The sequence below is a fragment of the Artibeus jamaicensis genome, unplaced genomic scaffold (genome assembly GCF_021234435.1).
Source record: "Artibeus jamaicensis isolate MK-2021 breed Jamaican fruit bat unplaced genomic scaffold, CSHL_Jam_final scaffold_474, whole genome shotgun sequence".
NCBI classification, from domain to species: Eukaryota; Metazoa; Chordata; class Mammalia; order Chiroptera; family Phyllostomidae; genus Artibeus; species Artibeus jamaicensis.
Window position 1 is genome coordinate 45320018 of NW_026522046.1, and position 14434 is coordinate 45334451.

The following is a 14434-nucleotide window of genomic DNA, read 5'->3' on the forward strand; positions in this document are numbered from 1 at the left end:
CCACTAACCATCAGAGAAACAAGTGGGCACTTGGCCCCACTTCCAGCCACCGCACAGTGTGGCACCACAGGCTGCCAGCTCACCGCATCTTCTACCTCAGTGATGCTCTCTTCCCTGTGGCACTCCAGGTCCAGGCCACCGTCCCCAACTGAGGGACAACCCCCTCCCCAGCCACACTCAGCTCCCCACATCAGGACTCTGCCTTCCTCACTTGCAGGGGTAGGTGGCTAGGGTTGGTCCAAAGCCTTCAGCTTAATCTTGTGTTACTGCAAACAAACAAATGTGCTGAGCTGGGAAAACAGATGCTCTGACCCTTAAAGAGACAGTGCGTCGAGGGGCCTCCGCGGGGAAGTGCCACACACCCCGTGCTAACGAAGCACAGAGAAGCCACCGGACAGAGAGGAGGAGCAAGTGGGAGAGGAGAGAGATGACCCTACAGGGAACCCTGCAGAAGGACCGACTGAGTCAAAGCTGCTCTCTTTAAATGCTGTTTTTAAAACAGCAAGGACCTTGAAAATCCCTCTGGAAACAGAGGCACCTCGGCCACCACATCGCACGGCTGCCGGCAGCCGTGTCTGTCAGGGGAGAAGCCACGCTTGCAGGCTTCACTTCATCTTTTCCTGCAGATCTGTTTTTTCTGTGGGGCTTGCTGTGCACTTCTGGGTGCATGTTTGGTGGTGTTCTGTAGCCGGTTGCCTCCCTCCAGGAATACACAGCTGGAGAAATCAGGATGCCAGTCAGGGTGGTGATGTGATTCAGCAGACGTCCTTCCCCAGGAACGCTTCCCTAGCAGGCACCGGGGTGGGGAGCAGCGGGAGGGAGCTAGGGCGTGAGCCCGGAGCCCTGCCTCTGCTCCCCACCCCACCCCCAGCCCCAGAAATGCATCACCTTCCCCGCAGGCTGCAGGGACAGATGGAGCACTCTGGTCCCCGTTCAGGCATCAGCCCATCTGTAGGTGGGTGATGGGTGGCCCCCAAAAAGATAGGTTCGTATCCAGTACCACTGAGTGTGACCTTGTTGGGAAAAGGGTCTTTGCAGATAATTAAGAGTTTCAAGATGAGACCACCCTGATTACCCAGGTGGCCTCCACATCCTGTGACGAGTATCCTTACAGGAGACAGAAGAGAAGACACAGAGGAAAGTACCATGTGAAGACGGAGGCAGAGACTGGAGAGATGCAGCCACAAGCCAAGGAGTGGCAGGAGCCACCAGAAGCTGGAAGAGGCAGGAAGGACCCTCCCCGAAGCCTTCAGAGGGAGCTCAGCCCCTCGGACACTGTGGTTTCAGACTTCTGACCCCCAGGTGGAGGAGAGATTAACTCTCTGATGTTGGAAGCCACCGGGTCTGTGGTCATTTAGAGACGCTCTAAACAAATAGCATTGGTGGAGCGAGAGGACAGCAAAGCAGCAGGCCCAGGGCAGTCCCCAGCCCGTGGCACCCCTGACCTCTCTCCCTTAATGAAGAAAGGCAGCAGCAGGTGGCCGTCCCCTCCCACAGTCAGTGGGGACAGGCACCGCACACCTGACCTTGGCCTGTGTGGCAGTTCCAGGGCAGGGTCTCAGCAGGCCTTGGTGGCCACTCAGAGCCTGACCTTCAGAAAACTTGGTCTCAGTCACTCCCTCTCTCCCTTCTCTGCTTGTTGTTGACAACTGACTTCACCAGTATAACTCACCAGCCACGTATACATTCATGGAGAGAAAGGCTTTTCCTTTCGGAATGAAAAGGCTTATGGAGAATCTGACTCGGCGCAGAGAGCCCTAAGGAAGCGGGCGCTCTGGGCACCGGTCAGCGTGAAGCCCGGAGCTCCCGATCAAATCACAGGTTTCCATTTGGCTCAGGACAGGCGGGACCCTGTGCAAATTCGCCAACAGGCACCTATCACTCTCTTCTCAGGCCAAAACCCACATGAGAGTTACCCACAGAAGACAAAGAAAAGGACCCGTTGGAGAAGAGTGACAAGTTGTCAGATTACCTGCTGCCGTTTCTAGATCACCGACATCAGGTTGCAGCGCCCCCACCTGCACCTTTGGAAACCTCCTCCCCTTACAGAAGAGCTTCAAGCTGCTGACAACAGATGAAAACTCGGGAAAAATGAGGCCTAGGAACTCTCGAGCCCTGGAGAGCTGAAGAGGGAGGAGGCATTTCAGACCACGGCACGGCTATTTCTGACTGGGGCCGGGGGATCTCGGCTTTCCTCCTCGATATCTAACGGTCAGATTCGAAATCTTGTTGTCAGCTCTAGGGTCATGGCTCCCTCCACAGCCACCGAGAAACTGCACCCGGGGCCCTCGATAGGACCTCTGCGGAAACAGAGGACCTCCGGCCAGCAGTGAGATACCAGACGTGCAGGTCAGGGGGGCTCCATGACGGGTCATAAAGACGGTGACCCCCAGGTCCTCAGCAGAAAGGGTAACGGTCTGGGCTCGTCAGAGGGGCACAATACGAAGACAGAGATGGCAGCAATAGAAACAGAGAGAGAGATTGGTTGTGAGGAATTGGCTCACACATTTAACGGGGCCAAGAAGCCCCAAATCTGCAGATGGCAAGCCAGAGACCCAGGAAAGCCAATAGTTCTAAGTTCCCAACTCAGTCCAATCCAAGGGCAAAAGACCAGTGTCCCAGCTCAGAGGAGGCAGGGGAACAAACGCTCTCTCGCCTCACCTTCCTGTTCGAGTCCCGCCCTCAGTGGTTGGATGCTGCCCCACACATCCAAGAGGGCAAACTTCACTCCGTCCACCTGTTCAAACACTAACCTTTCTCAGAAACAGCCTCAGACACACGCCGAGTGCTGTTCAACCAAATATCTGACCACCCCCGTGGCCCATACAATGAACCATCACAGTGTGGACACCCCAGTTTTCAAAGGTGGCCATGTGCAGCCCAGGGTTGGCCAGTCCGCTGTTCTGTGGCTCGGGCATTGAGTACCCTTGGATGTTGGCACAGTCTCAAAACTGTGGTATGAGGGACGGGGGTGACTCAGGCCAGAGGGTCCCAGGAAGCACAAGTCTGAGAAACAGCCCCTCCCGAGGGCAGAAGTGGGTGCACCCCCGTGCACAGCAGCCGAACAATGCTGCCGTCAATGCCCCCGCAGCCAGCGGCTGGCCTGGGCCCCGGCTCCTCACCCTGGTCCCCCCCACCCCCCAGGCTTCGGGGAGAAGCGCTCCGCCGCCTTCACACAGGTCACTCAGTCTTGACCACACGGCTTCCTCCACGCGGCCTCAGAGGGCTTGCTTCCTCAGGAATTTCTGTGAGTTGGAGTCTAAACAACCTTTTTCACTCCAAACAGGAAAATATGGGTCAACAACAACAAATAAACTGGCTGTTGTTTAAATGTAATCCTGACAAGTAGGTAAACCAGGAGAAAAAGGGGGAGCAGGATCCACAAATTGAGCTTTTGTGTCAAAGGGAAAAAAAGCTTAAGTCACTGTCTGCCATTCATGGACATCCAAACACCCGCCTGCAGTCAGGTAGGATTTTTAACAAAACCAGCATGGACTTGGGGCTCACGGGTGCTCTATGAGGGTCGATAAAACTTTCTAAGGTTAATATAGAGGATTCTTGCTATGTATCAGAAAGAGTGTGACATGGTGAGTCACTACACAAGGGGCCCAGGGCTCGCCACACAGTTACGGCAAGTGCTGATTTCCACCGTCCACTCATACAGCAGGAGCTCTGCCTCTCCCCCTGTCTTCTATTCCACCTCCGCCCAGACTCGCGCAATTCCCACCGGTAACAGTGCAAACTAACGTTTATCCAACCTTCCCTCCCGCAGCTGGGCCCTGCTCTTGGTGCTTTGGAGGCATTAACCACACAACCCTTACTGGTCTTCTGAGACATAGACAACGTTCTCACTCCAACACCACGGGTGACAGGAGCCGCAGGACATTCAGTGACTGGTCCAAGGGCACGTGGCTTGTAGCCATTGTTACACAACTTAGTGGCCCAGAACAACAAACGTGTGTCTTGTCGTAGGTCAGGAAACAGGAGCTGCTGAGCCGGGTAGTTCTGGGTAGAAGCACAAGGGCAGCCGTACCCCTCGCCCCACCTTCACTTCGGCGGCCCAGGTCTCAGTCCCCACAAACCACCCACTCGCTGCTCCTCAAGATAAATTCTGGTCCCACGGACCTGCACTTACCCTCCAAGGTTCTTCTGATAAGCCCCCTTCTCTTTGAGATCTCCCTGACTGGGCCCCACCTAGCCAGCAGCTTCTCTCTGGCCCCACAGGACTTCTTGTACACACCACTCAAATGGCATTTGACACTTCATATTGGGGATGTCTCGTCTCCATCAGAAGGACCCCTCTGTGAGAGTGAGACCTGCAGGCTGGGCAGACAGCAGGCACTCCAAACGGTGGCTGATGAGTACATGGATGCACAGGTGGACGGATGGGTTGTTGGCTGGATCAGTGAATGAGTACATGGATGGGTGAGTAGGTGAACAGGTTGAGGATCAGCTGGGTGGGTGGGTGGGTGGATAGATGATAGTGCAATGGATGGCTCAGTGGACGGACAGGCAGATGGATAAGTAGTTGGGAGGGTTGGTATGTGGGTAGATGCGTGGGTAGATGCGTGGGTAGATGCGTGGGTAGATGCGTGGGTAGATGCGTGGGTAGATGCGTGGGTAGACGGATAGATGAAGAGACATGGCCTCTGGTCTCATTGAGCTCTCAACAGTCAGAAAATAAGATTAACTATATAGCCTAGAGAAATTTATTAAGGAAGAATGTTATGGAAAATCGCCTAATCAGGATAAAACCCTATGGAAAACAAAGCATCGATTTTTAATACAACGACACCAACAGGGGAGGAGGGAGAACGGAAGGAACAGGAGAAAGGAAAAGGCACTGGCATTTTTGCGGCCCCGAGGATCTGGTTCTCTGGAGCGAAGTAGGGCTGTTCGAGATTGTTTCCACGACTGGCCCCCGGGCAATCGGAAATGACTCTCCTGGCCGACTTGCTCCCTGGGTGGACCCGGAGGACTGCACGTGCCCAGTGCACAGCAGGACGGGGCGGGCAGGAGCTGCTCTCCCAGCTCTGAGCTGTTGCCATGGAAAAGCCATTGTCTCTGAGCTGCGTTTACCGGAGCCCTCTCCCACCCCCGCCCCAGGCTACCACGCTAAGGCAGGTGGGAGCGTGCCTTAGGCCACCGGAGAGACCAGTCCTGCAGTCACAGGCAACAGTCCAAGGCCAGCAGGGCAGTGGGGACTGCCCACATCTTGGTGTCTGGGAGGCGGGACTTGAACCAATTATGGATTTTTGCCACTGGACTGTGCCATTCCCATGCACAACATCAGCCCGGCTAAGAGTCCTGTCCCCACCATCAACTGGGACCGGAACTACGGACACTCCTATGAGGTCTCAGCTCCCAGCACTGGGAACAGTGGAGGTCACGAAGGGGACGCAGAGCCACGTGAGACCAGAAATCTCCCACAACACTGGCAGGAGGAACACGGCTTTCTCTGCCGGCTCCTCCACCCTGGCCCTGCTGGCGCGGGCGTCTTCACAGCAGGGCCGACCTGTGCATCGTAGGTGTTCTGCAGCATCCCTGGCCTCCACACCCACCCCCTCCCCCGATCAAAAGTGTCTTCAGACATGGCCACTGTCCCAGGCAGGCAAAGTGGCCCCACCAAGAACCGCTGCTCTGGAGGGATGTCCACCTCTCTGAATTTGTCCATTCAGCCCCTTCACCGACGAGCGGGTGACCCAGGCAGAGCCCAGCTGCTCAGCACCATTAACACCTGTCCAGGGCCCTGGTGCTCCCGCTGTGCCTTCTGCGGGTCACTCAGTCGGTGGTCACACTCCATTCCACACAACGCGCCTGGTGCCTGCTACGGGCCAGTATCAGGCCACAACGACGAGCAAACCACAGGGTCTGCCCTCGGGAGCTGAGCACCCGCCCCGCCTCCTGACCACCTGCTCCCTGAGGTCACAGCACACACACCGGACCCAGGACAGGGCCACTCCTGGAGGAAGGCCCCTCAGCGGCTCCTCTCAGCAGCAGACCCAGCAGTCAGTTCCCCTGACTGTGGACCGCACCAGCCTTGCTCTCTACCCTCCGACTGTGGGACCCCTGCCAACGCTCATCCAGTTTTCAGGTGTCCACGGCCCTATGGGGAGGCAGCCTCCAACTTTGGAGGTCTGGGCCCTGCATGTCCAGCCAGCGCCCGGGCTGCCGCTCCTGCTGGCCCGAGGACCAGGCCGAGGGTGGACAGCCACACTCCATAAAGAACACCCGACAGATGCACCAGCCTCCCACAGACGTGGGGACTCAGCACATTCGCCCTAAAAATGACTCTAGCAATAGGAGCTTGGGGACCAGGGTAACACACTGACAGACAATTTATAGGCAAACCTCCAAATTCTTTCCCCAGTGCAAGGATATCTGCTCGCTGGTCTGACGTTGCTTCCAGGAGAAGCAAAGGCCCCTATGACAGCTCCAGAGCCGGCCCATCGAGATGTCCACTCCTATCACACACCCTCTCCTCGCAGGTGGGGACTGTTCTCAGGTCGGGGCAGAGCGGAGGCACCCAGGGCTAAGGCAGCCTCCCCTCCCAAACCCGGGGTCCCAGGAAAGATCGAGGAGCTGCCCCTTGCAGGGATGCCGGGACCCCAGGACCCGAGAGGCAGCCTGAATGCCCGGCTACAGTGGCTTCCCTCCAGGCCTCCGCAATGACAATATGCGGTGACAGCCGGAGCTTCCCGCCCGGTGCAGCACAGTCACCAGTGGCCAGAAAGCAGCCAGGCGAGCGTGAGCGCCACCTCGTGGTTCAGCGGCCACACAGCCCTCCCGAGAGGGCACGCAGGGCCAGATGGAGGCTAAAACCAGTGCAGTCACTTGCTGAAAACAGCCCCCAACTTTGTTCCTTCCTTTCTGAGGTGTAATCTGTGTGGTGTTTGTGTCCCCGAAGTAGAGCCATCATCTCTGGAAGTCCTGATAAAGGAAAATGACTCTGGGGGTGCCCTGACCATTAGTTCAAACGTTGACTGGGCACTGAGTATTGTCAGACACAGAACACGGTCCGTCGGGCCTCAGAGCTCAGTCCAAGGGAGACATTTAGAAAGTGGTGTGAGGCGTGTAGACCGGGCCCAGGGCTCACAGCAGCGCTGAGTCGGCCTGCCTGATCCCCCCTGAGCCCCCTGGCAGGCGGGCCCGAGGCTCTCTGGACCTCCCCAAGGACCCTAGCTCTTGCTCTAAGAGGGGGGCCGTGGAGGGGTGGAGCAAGGTGTGATGAGAGGTGATGCGCGTTTAAAAGGATCACCTGGCTGAAGTGTGGGCCAGGATGGCCTATGTCCAGGTTTTCCCGGGATGGAGGGGTTCCCCTGGCACGGGGGGACACTCGGTCCGAAACCTGGGACTGAACGCAGGCGGCTTGGAGGCATGGGTCACCCCACGTTTGGGCAGCAGGCGGCAGAGGGGGCAGGACAGGTGCTGCGAGCTCCGCAGCCTGCGCCCGGGCACCTGCGGGGACCAGGGCTTCTTCCCGGCCCCCGCCCCAGGACGGCCTGCTTCTCCGCTGTCCCCGTGGCCCCTGGCTGGAAGGGCCATAGCCGCCACGTGGGTGGAATGTGCCACAATCACGGGAGGGAAACCACGGGGTGGAAATCAGACTGTGAATGCGAACGAGGACACACTGCCCCGCCCTCTCCGCCTTCGTCCTGTCCTGGCACCTGCGTTTCTACCCAGCATCCCAGGTGTTTCGCACGTTTTCTCGGGTTCCCGGCACAACTCCATGGGTGTTGGTGGTTCTACAAAGGCTTCGGGTCGCTGCCCATCCAGGAGGCCGGGAGAAGCTAGGAGTGTACGAGACGGCGGCCCGAAGTGGCACACTTGAGGAAGGGTCACCACAACTGTGACAGCCCCCGGGCCTCGTGTGAGGGTGGCCGGGTACTGGGTGAGCTGCAGGACACTGGTTCATTTGAGTCCTGTCGCAGTGAGGACGCTGAGGCTGGGCACCCGCCCCCTAGGCAGGTCCCTGCGGCAGTGGTCAGCACAAGGTCCCTACCTCTCTGGGTGGCTTTGCCTCCAGTCCTCTCTCTGTCCTTTCTCTCTTTTGTTCCTGCCTCTTTCTCTTCTTCAAGACTCCTTCTCTCCATTCCCCTCTTCTCAGTCACGTTCAGACCTACCTCTTCACCCCAAAATTGTGCATCGCATCGTCAGCACTTGGGGCCACATAGCGTGTGCCCCCAGTGCAAGGGTGACCACTGCCCCCCACCCCACTTGGGACAAGGGCCCCACTGCCAGTGAGGTTTCTGAGTCTGGGGCTCACCCTTTGAGGTGTCACACCTGTGACTGACGTGGTGCCAAGTTCACGATCAGGGAAGCAACCTCAGAGTCACGCGTTCTGCTCGTGGAACTGGGTCCTCAGCTCGTGCTGCCATCTCCACAGACACTGGACACAAACAGCACCGGGCACTGCCCGGAGGAGCTCTCCTCTGAGCTCCAGCAGGGACTCAGAACGGTGCGGTCACTTCCCACCAAGTTAAGCCCTTAAGAAGCCATGAAGTGTCTGAGGCCAGGGAACTCCATGGAAACACATCTCATCTGAAAAGGGGGCTGGGAGTATTCACAGCTCAGCTTCCAGCTGATGCAAACGCAGAACACCGATTACTCATCTGGGGAGCAAGAACGAGGCGTTTTGTGTCTGAAGTGTGGGCGCCAGCATTTCTGGAGAGACACTTAATGCTTTGGGGGCAGAATGGAACCAGGACCGGCCTGGGGCCTGGGAGGTCTCAATGAGCCTCAGGCTCTGCCACCAGCCAGGCAGACAGTCTGGGGCAAGCGGATGCTGCCTCGGTTTCTCCATCTGTAACAGGAGAAGGTGGGGGGTGGCCTCCAAAGTCCCTTCCAGCCCCGATGAGGCAGGAGTCTGTGCCATGGAGAAGTCTTTGACCTCAGCATTGCTTCCCTTCCCATCTGCCCTGCCTCTGGGGTCCACATGGCCTGGGGGTCCCTATGAATGAGCACAGTATTGGGGCGCATTTCTCCTTCCATCCATCCTGCAGACAAGCAGAAAAGAATCTCTCTGTCACCACCAGCCACTTCTGCAGGGCTTTGCACACCACAGGGAAGTCGCACACCAGCATCACTGTCGCCCACCTGCCACACACGGTAGCAAATGAAAAGCTCCTCTCCAACGACCGGCACTGCGGGTACTTGGGACTGATTTCCAGCAGCTGTGCAGCCCCGGCAACTCGATGGAGACCCACACGCCTGTGAAGGCGTTTCCAGGAGCTTGTGGTTTCCTCGTCCAAACTAAATTGCAATGTCACACTTGTCCTCGGGGACCACACGCTCTGGCTCTTCGTTTAATTCGCTGTGCATTCCTGCCACATGCTGGCGATGCTCTGCTCTTGCTTTCATTTTTCACTTAATCCCTAAAGTGTCTCGGTCATGCCGCGGCCACCATGAAATCGGTTACCGGGCCTGCCCCGTACGGAGCTCTGCCCTGTGCCCCAGCCGACCACGGCAGTTCGGCTCCAGGAGTGATGAAGTAACCTGTAAATAACCAGTAAATATTTGCAGGGGCCTGGCCTCCTTTTAAGAGAAAACACCCAAGTTAGAAAAATGAGTCTTGAAACTTGAGCCAGTCCAGTTCCACCAGAACTTGATCAAATCCCCACCTGGCACTTCAGCCTGTGGAACAGCCACAGGAAAGACTCATCGGACCCAGAGTTCACAGGGCTGTGTCCCCAGAAGCTGCTCTCCACGGTGCAGGGGCCTCACCAACCAGGGGTGGCCCAGATGGTCCCTTAGGAAAAACAGCCACGTCCTTTAACTGTCTTTCCACCAGGAACACAGGGCAAAAGTAGAGGAGAATGATTTTCACCAAATGCAGAAAATCAGGGGTCCCCTGGGTTCTTCATAGCCACCCCGACAGACCCCAGCCCTGGGGACAGATCCCTTTAAAGGAACGGGAAGAGGGCACTGTGTCCCCCCCCAGTGTGGACAGGCTTCTGCGCTGCTACTCCCTGGTGACAGGGAGCAGGTCCCCCCATCTCCTCAGGAGCCTCGGGGGGCCCCCAGGACACACAACTCTCTCTTGTCCCATTGCTTACCAGCCAGTGGGGTCCCTGGGGCACGTGCACTCACCTGGGCAGGTGCACCCAGGTCCCCCCATGGTCCACACCGTCAACTCTGAGACTCAAGGCTGTGCAGGCCTCGGGAGCCACATCAGGGCCATCTGCTCAGGGAACTTCCAGGTCTGGGGACCGGTGGGGGGTGCAGAGCAGGTGAGTGGGGCTCTCGGAGCCCTTGCCCTGTGGAGGAAGGCAGGGCAGGGACCCGGGCAGGAGAACCACCTGCCTCCTTAACCGAGGAGGCGCCTCTTGATGATCCCCGGACCTTCCGGCCCGGCAGGGCGGGGCCATCCCCGGTGCTCCCCGGGACTCCTCCCTGGGGCCCGAAGGGAGCACAGCAGCAAGCTGACCCCCAGAGAAGGGCCCAGGAGAGAGAAGTGGCCCCATGGGGACACTGAGTCATACCACCAGTGGTCACAAGGGGTCTGAAGGTGGCAGGCAGTGTGGCTCAGTGGATTGCGTGCAGGCTGCGAACAAAAGGGTCGCCAGTTCGATTCCCTGTCAGGACACATGCCTGGGTTGTGAGCCAGGTCCACAGTAGAGGGCGCACGAGAGGCAACCACACACTGATGTTTCTCTCCCTCCCTTCCCCTCTCTCTAAAAAATAAATATAATCTTAGCAAAAACATACTGTTTTTAAAAATGTGGATTTTATTACATTTAACAGCTGTGTTAGTATAAAGATGAGTGCGTTAACATTTTCCTACCTACAAGTTCATTGTTTACTTCTGATTTTAAAAGACATTAAAGTTTTTCACCCCCGGGCCTGCACGGCGTGGCCCTGGGAGGGTCACAGCGGCGCGTGGCCTCCAGCGACAGGGCATCTGAGGTGCGGTTCGGTGAGCACACTCCGTCTAAGTGTGCGAGCAGGCACTCCAGTCCCGGAGGAACTCAGGCCAAGCAGGGGGAGGTCAGAGTCATGACCGCGGGGCTCTCCCAGAGCAAAGAGCGGACGGGACACAAGCACCGGAGGGTGTGTGGCCGGACACGTGCACCTGTGCCCTGTGTGTTTGTGCGAGGCCTGGCAGGACCCGGAACTCTCACTCGGCTCCCTCGAACCACACGGGGTGGTCTGGGTCTCCACCACGGGCTCTTATGCATGTTAGCACGTGTCTGCACCACGAACGACACCCCGCTTCCTGCCGCCCTGTGCAGGTCGCCCTGGGAAGAGCTGCAGGCAGCCGCCTTGCCCGGCCCACCCGGGGCCCGCGGGGGCGGAGAGCCCACTCTCGCACACACTAACACCTCCGCTCTTCTCCCCGCAGGGATGACGTGCCAAGCCCGGAGCTCCTACATCACCAGTGAGATCCTGTGGGGCTACCGGTTCACGCCGGTCCTGACGCTGGAGGACGGCTTCTACGAAGTGGACTACAACAGCTTCCACGAGACCTACGAGACCAGCACGCCCGCCCTCAGTGCCAAAGAGCTGGCCGAGCTGGCCGGCAGGGCAGAGCTGCCCCTCAGTTGGTCCGTGTCCAGCAAACTCAACCAACACGCGGAACTGGAGACCGAAGAGGAAGAAAAGAACCTCGAGGAGCAAACGGAAAGGAACGGTGACGTGGCCAACCTGGAGAGCGAGTCCAAAGTGTAGCCCCCTGGCCGGCCACTCCCTCTCCCGTCCCCACGACCTGTCCTTGTCTCTCACCCTCTTGCTTTTCTGTCTCTCCTACTTCACTCTTTATTCACATTTAATTTTGGGATTACCAGACATCAGCTCTCCAAGGTATAAAATATCTACCTGCCCCGTCTCAGTCACTCAGACCAACGAGCGGACGCGGAGGCGTGGAAGGTGCGAGGTGCCAAACGCCCCGCGCCCACCTCCTAGAGGTCCAAGCCGCTCGCCCGCAATGTCCTGGCACAGCAGCTCACTCAGAGGAGCGGGTCCCAGACTTGACCTGGGACACGCGTCCGGTCTCCAGCCCTCCCCATCCATGCAGCGAGGCACAGAGCACAGACCCCAACACGTCCCATGTCCAGGGCGAGGCGCTGCCCGGGGGGGCCATTGCGGGGTAGGACCCAGGCGAGGCCTAGACGAAACACTGTACATACATCGGCCTTATGTGATTATTTTCTGTTGCAGTTAGTACTAACACCCAGCATGTACAAAAGTGCTGTAGAAAACAACCTCTAAATACTGTACATAGATATATAATTAATGTAGGTTTAGATATATCACTTTAGGAATAAGGTGTTAAAAAAAAAAAGAAAAGAAAAGAAAAAGAAAAACAATTCTCAGTGTGCAGCAGGCATTTCTGTGCTGGTGTCTTTGTTTTCTGAATTTCTCCGGTCCCGCTGACGTCTGGCTCTGTAGTGCATGGCCTTTGTTCTGTGTCCCAGACTGGCCGCTCGTCCGGGCACCTCACTGTTCTCCCCTCTGATCCTCTCATTGAATCTAATAAGCCATAGGTCTGGGGGACGTTGGGAGGTCCAGGAGATGGCAAAACCCACCACCCACACACTGATATTACTGTGAAATGTTTACAAACCGAGGTCTCTCGTTGAAACATAACATGGGCCTCGCCAACCAGCCTGGGGAAGAATTCCAGGACATTCTTCAGCACGTCACCAGATGCTTCCCACGTGAGCGCTTGCCTTCTGTAGTGCAACAGTTAGGGAGACTCTTCCACGAAACCGTTGATTCCTTGGCTGTTCCACTCTGTAATCGGGAGGAACTGCAGACCATCATGATAGGACATGGCAAGTGAGCAGAGGATGGGTCTGAAGCCACAAATCCATAAAGGCCTGTAGTGTCACTGACCTCGTACACTTTGACTTTACCCGGCGCTCTCCCTGACCCTGGGGGCTTATGCATCTACTTCTTGCATTATTATTTATCCTTACTCTCATTCTTGTATGGTTACAAAATGTTCAACATTCAAAGGTTAGTCCAACAAGCTTGGTGACCGTCTAAGACATCTCTCAAGAGCGTGCCACAGGTTAGAAATCAAATCCAAAGTGTCTCTTAATCAAAAGAAAACAAAAAACTGCAGCCTTAATTCATTTTAATCAGCAAATATAAATGGAGGGAAAGAGAAAGGAGAGAGAAGGGATGGAGGGCAGGAGAAAGGTATTTTGTACTTAAATTCTAAATTTCAGTATTAAAAAACTTTCACAGAAGAAAACAGACAAGGAAGAGAATATCAGACAAAAGGGCAGGTGGAGATTTTGCACTGTACAGACCTTTCACCTTAATTTTACAACTTTAAACGGTTTGTTCCCTAATGCATCATAAATATCCATCGATTAGATTCAAGTTCATTTTCAGCCCCTCCAGCTGTGCTCAGTTTGAGGCTTTGCCCCATGGAGGTCGAAGAACTCAAACTAGACGTCCCCACCCCCCGCTGTCCCTGACCCGATCGCCCAGGCCTTCGCTGCAGTGCAGGGACCCTGTCGACTGAGAAGTTTGGCATGGCGACAAGGAATGCAGCTCCTCAGTTTGACAGGGGGACCTCTCCTCCCCTACTTCCTAGACTTTGCAGCGGCACAGACTCGACAGAACGTGGAACCGTGGGCCGCAGCCCTGCCCTGTCTGCCAGCCTTTCACTTGCTGCATTGAGCATCTGTTGAATCACTTCTTCGTTCCACACCCTAAGGAGGAGGTTGTAGTCAAAGCAGAGGAGGGAGCCCCACACCCTCCCTGCCAGGCCGTGGGGAGGTCCTGCGGCCTCACCTCCATGTAGCCTTACAAAGGGCGCTCTTGGCCCCAGGGCGAGGCCCCTGCAGCACCGCCAGAGTTGCGGGGCTTGGCATGGTAGCACAAGGCAGAATCGAGCAGGGGGTGCAAAAAGTCTGCTGATTTAGCTCTTGGAGACTCACTGGGCCTTTTTCAATCTGCTGCTAAGGCTTCATGAACACCACACACGCTGCTGCCCGTGGGACCCTCAGCTCGGGCCTGTTAGCACAATCAGCTGAAGGCGGAGCCTCGACAGCCCTCCGGTCACGCCCATGGCAGCCCTGTGTCTGTGGCAGGCACCAGGGCGAGGCCCCTCTCCCTCGGTCTTCGGTGTTGCTGTAGGTGGAGACAGAACATGAACCAAATCTCGTTTTTGTAATGTGAGCCTCTGAACCTTTAAACCAGGATGTTCCAGAAGAACCTTTTACTAGAATGTCCCGATCAAACGTCTATTTTTCTACAATTATTGGTAACACAGTGTAACGGTGTATTTTGTGTCAACTGTTAACATTTGGAATTGAAAGCAGCTCCTTAAGACTGAATTTTCTAAGCAGCAAGTATCGGATGGCATTTTTTTTCATTAAGACAGTTCAACGAAGAGGAGCCCCACGATTTCCAATCCCCATATTCCACTTCCAGTCCCCGTCCACTCACTTTGTTAGCAGACCGAGTGCTTTGAAAATAA

The 14434-nt window shown here is 56.5% G+C and overlaps 1 protein-coding gene across 1 annotated transcript in view; it reads left to right on the plus strand.

Moving 5' to 3' along the window:
* KCNJ6 (potassium inwardly rectifying channel subfamily J member 6) overlaps positions 1-12103 on the plus strand; it is a 182097-nt gene extending 169994 nt beyond the window's left edge. Inside the window, exon 4 of the mRNA XM_037127194.2 lies at positions 11342-12103. Coding sequence (XP_036983089.1) covers positions 11342-11667 — 326 coding nt within the window. The 3' untranslated portion in view covers positions 11668-12103. The remainder of the gene's footprint in view (positions 1-11341) is intronic.
* The last annotated feature ends 2331 nt before the right edge of the window (positions 12104-14434 follow it).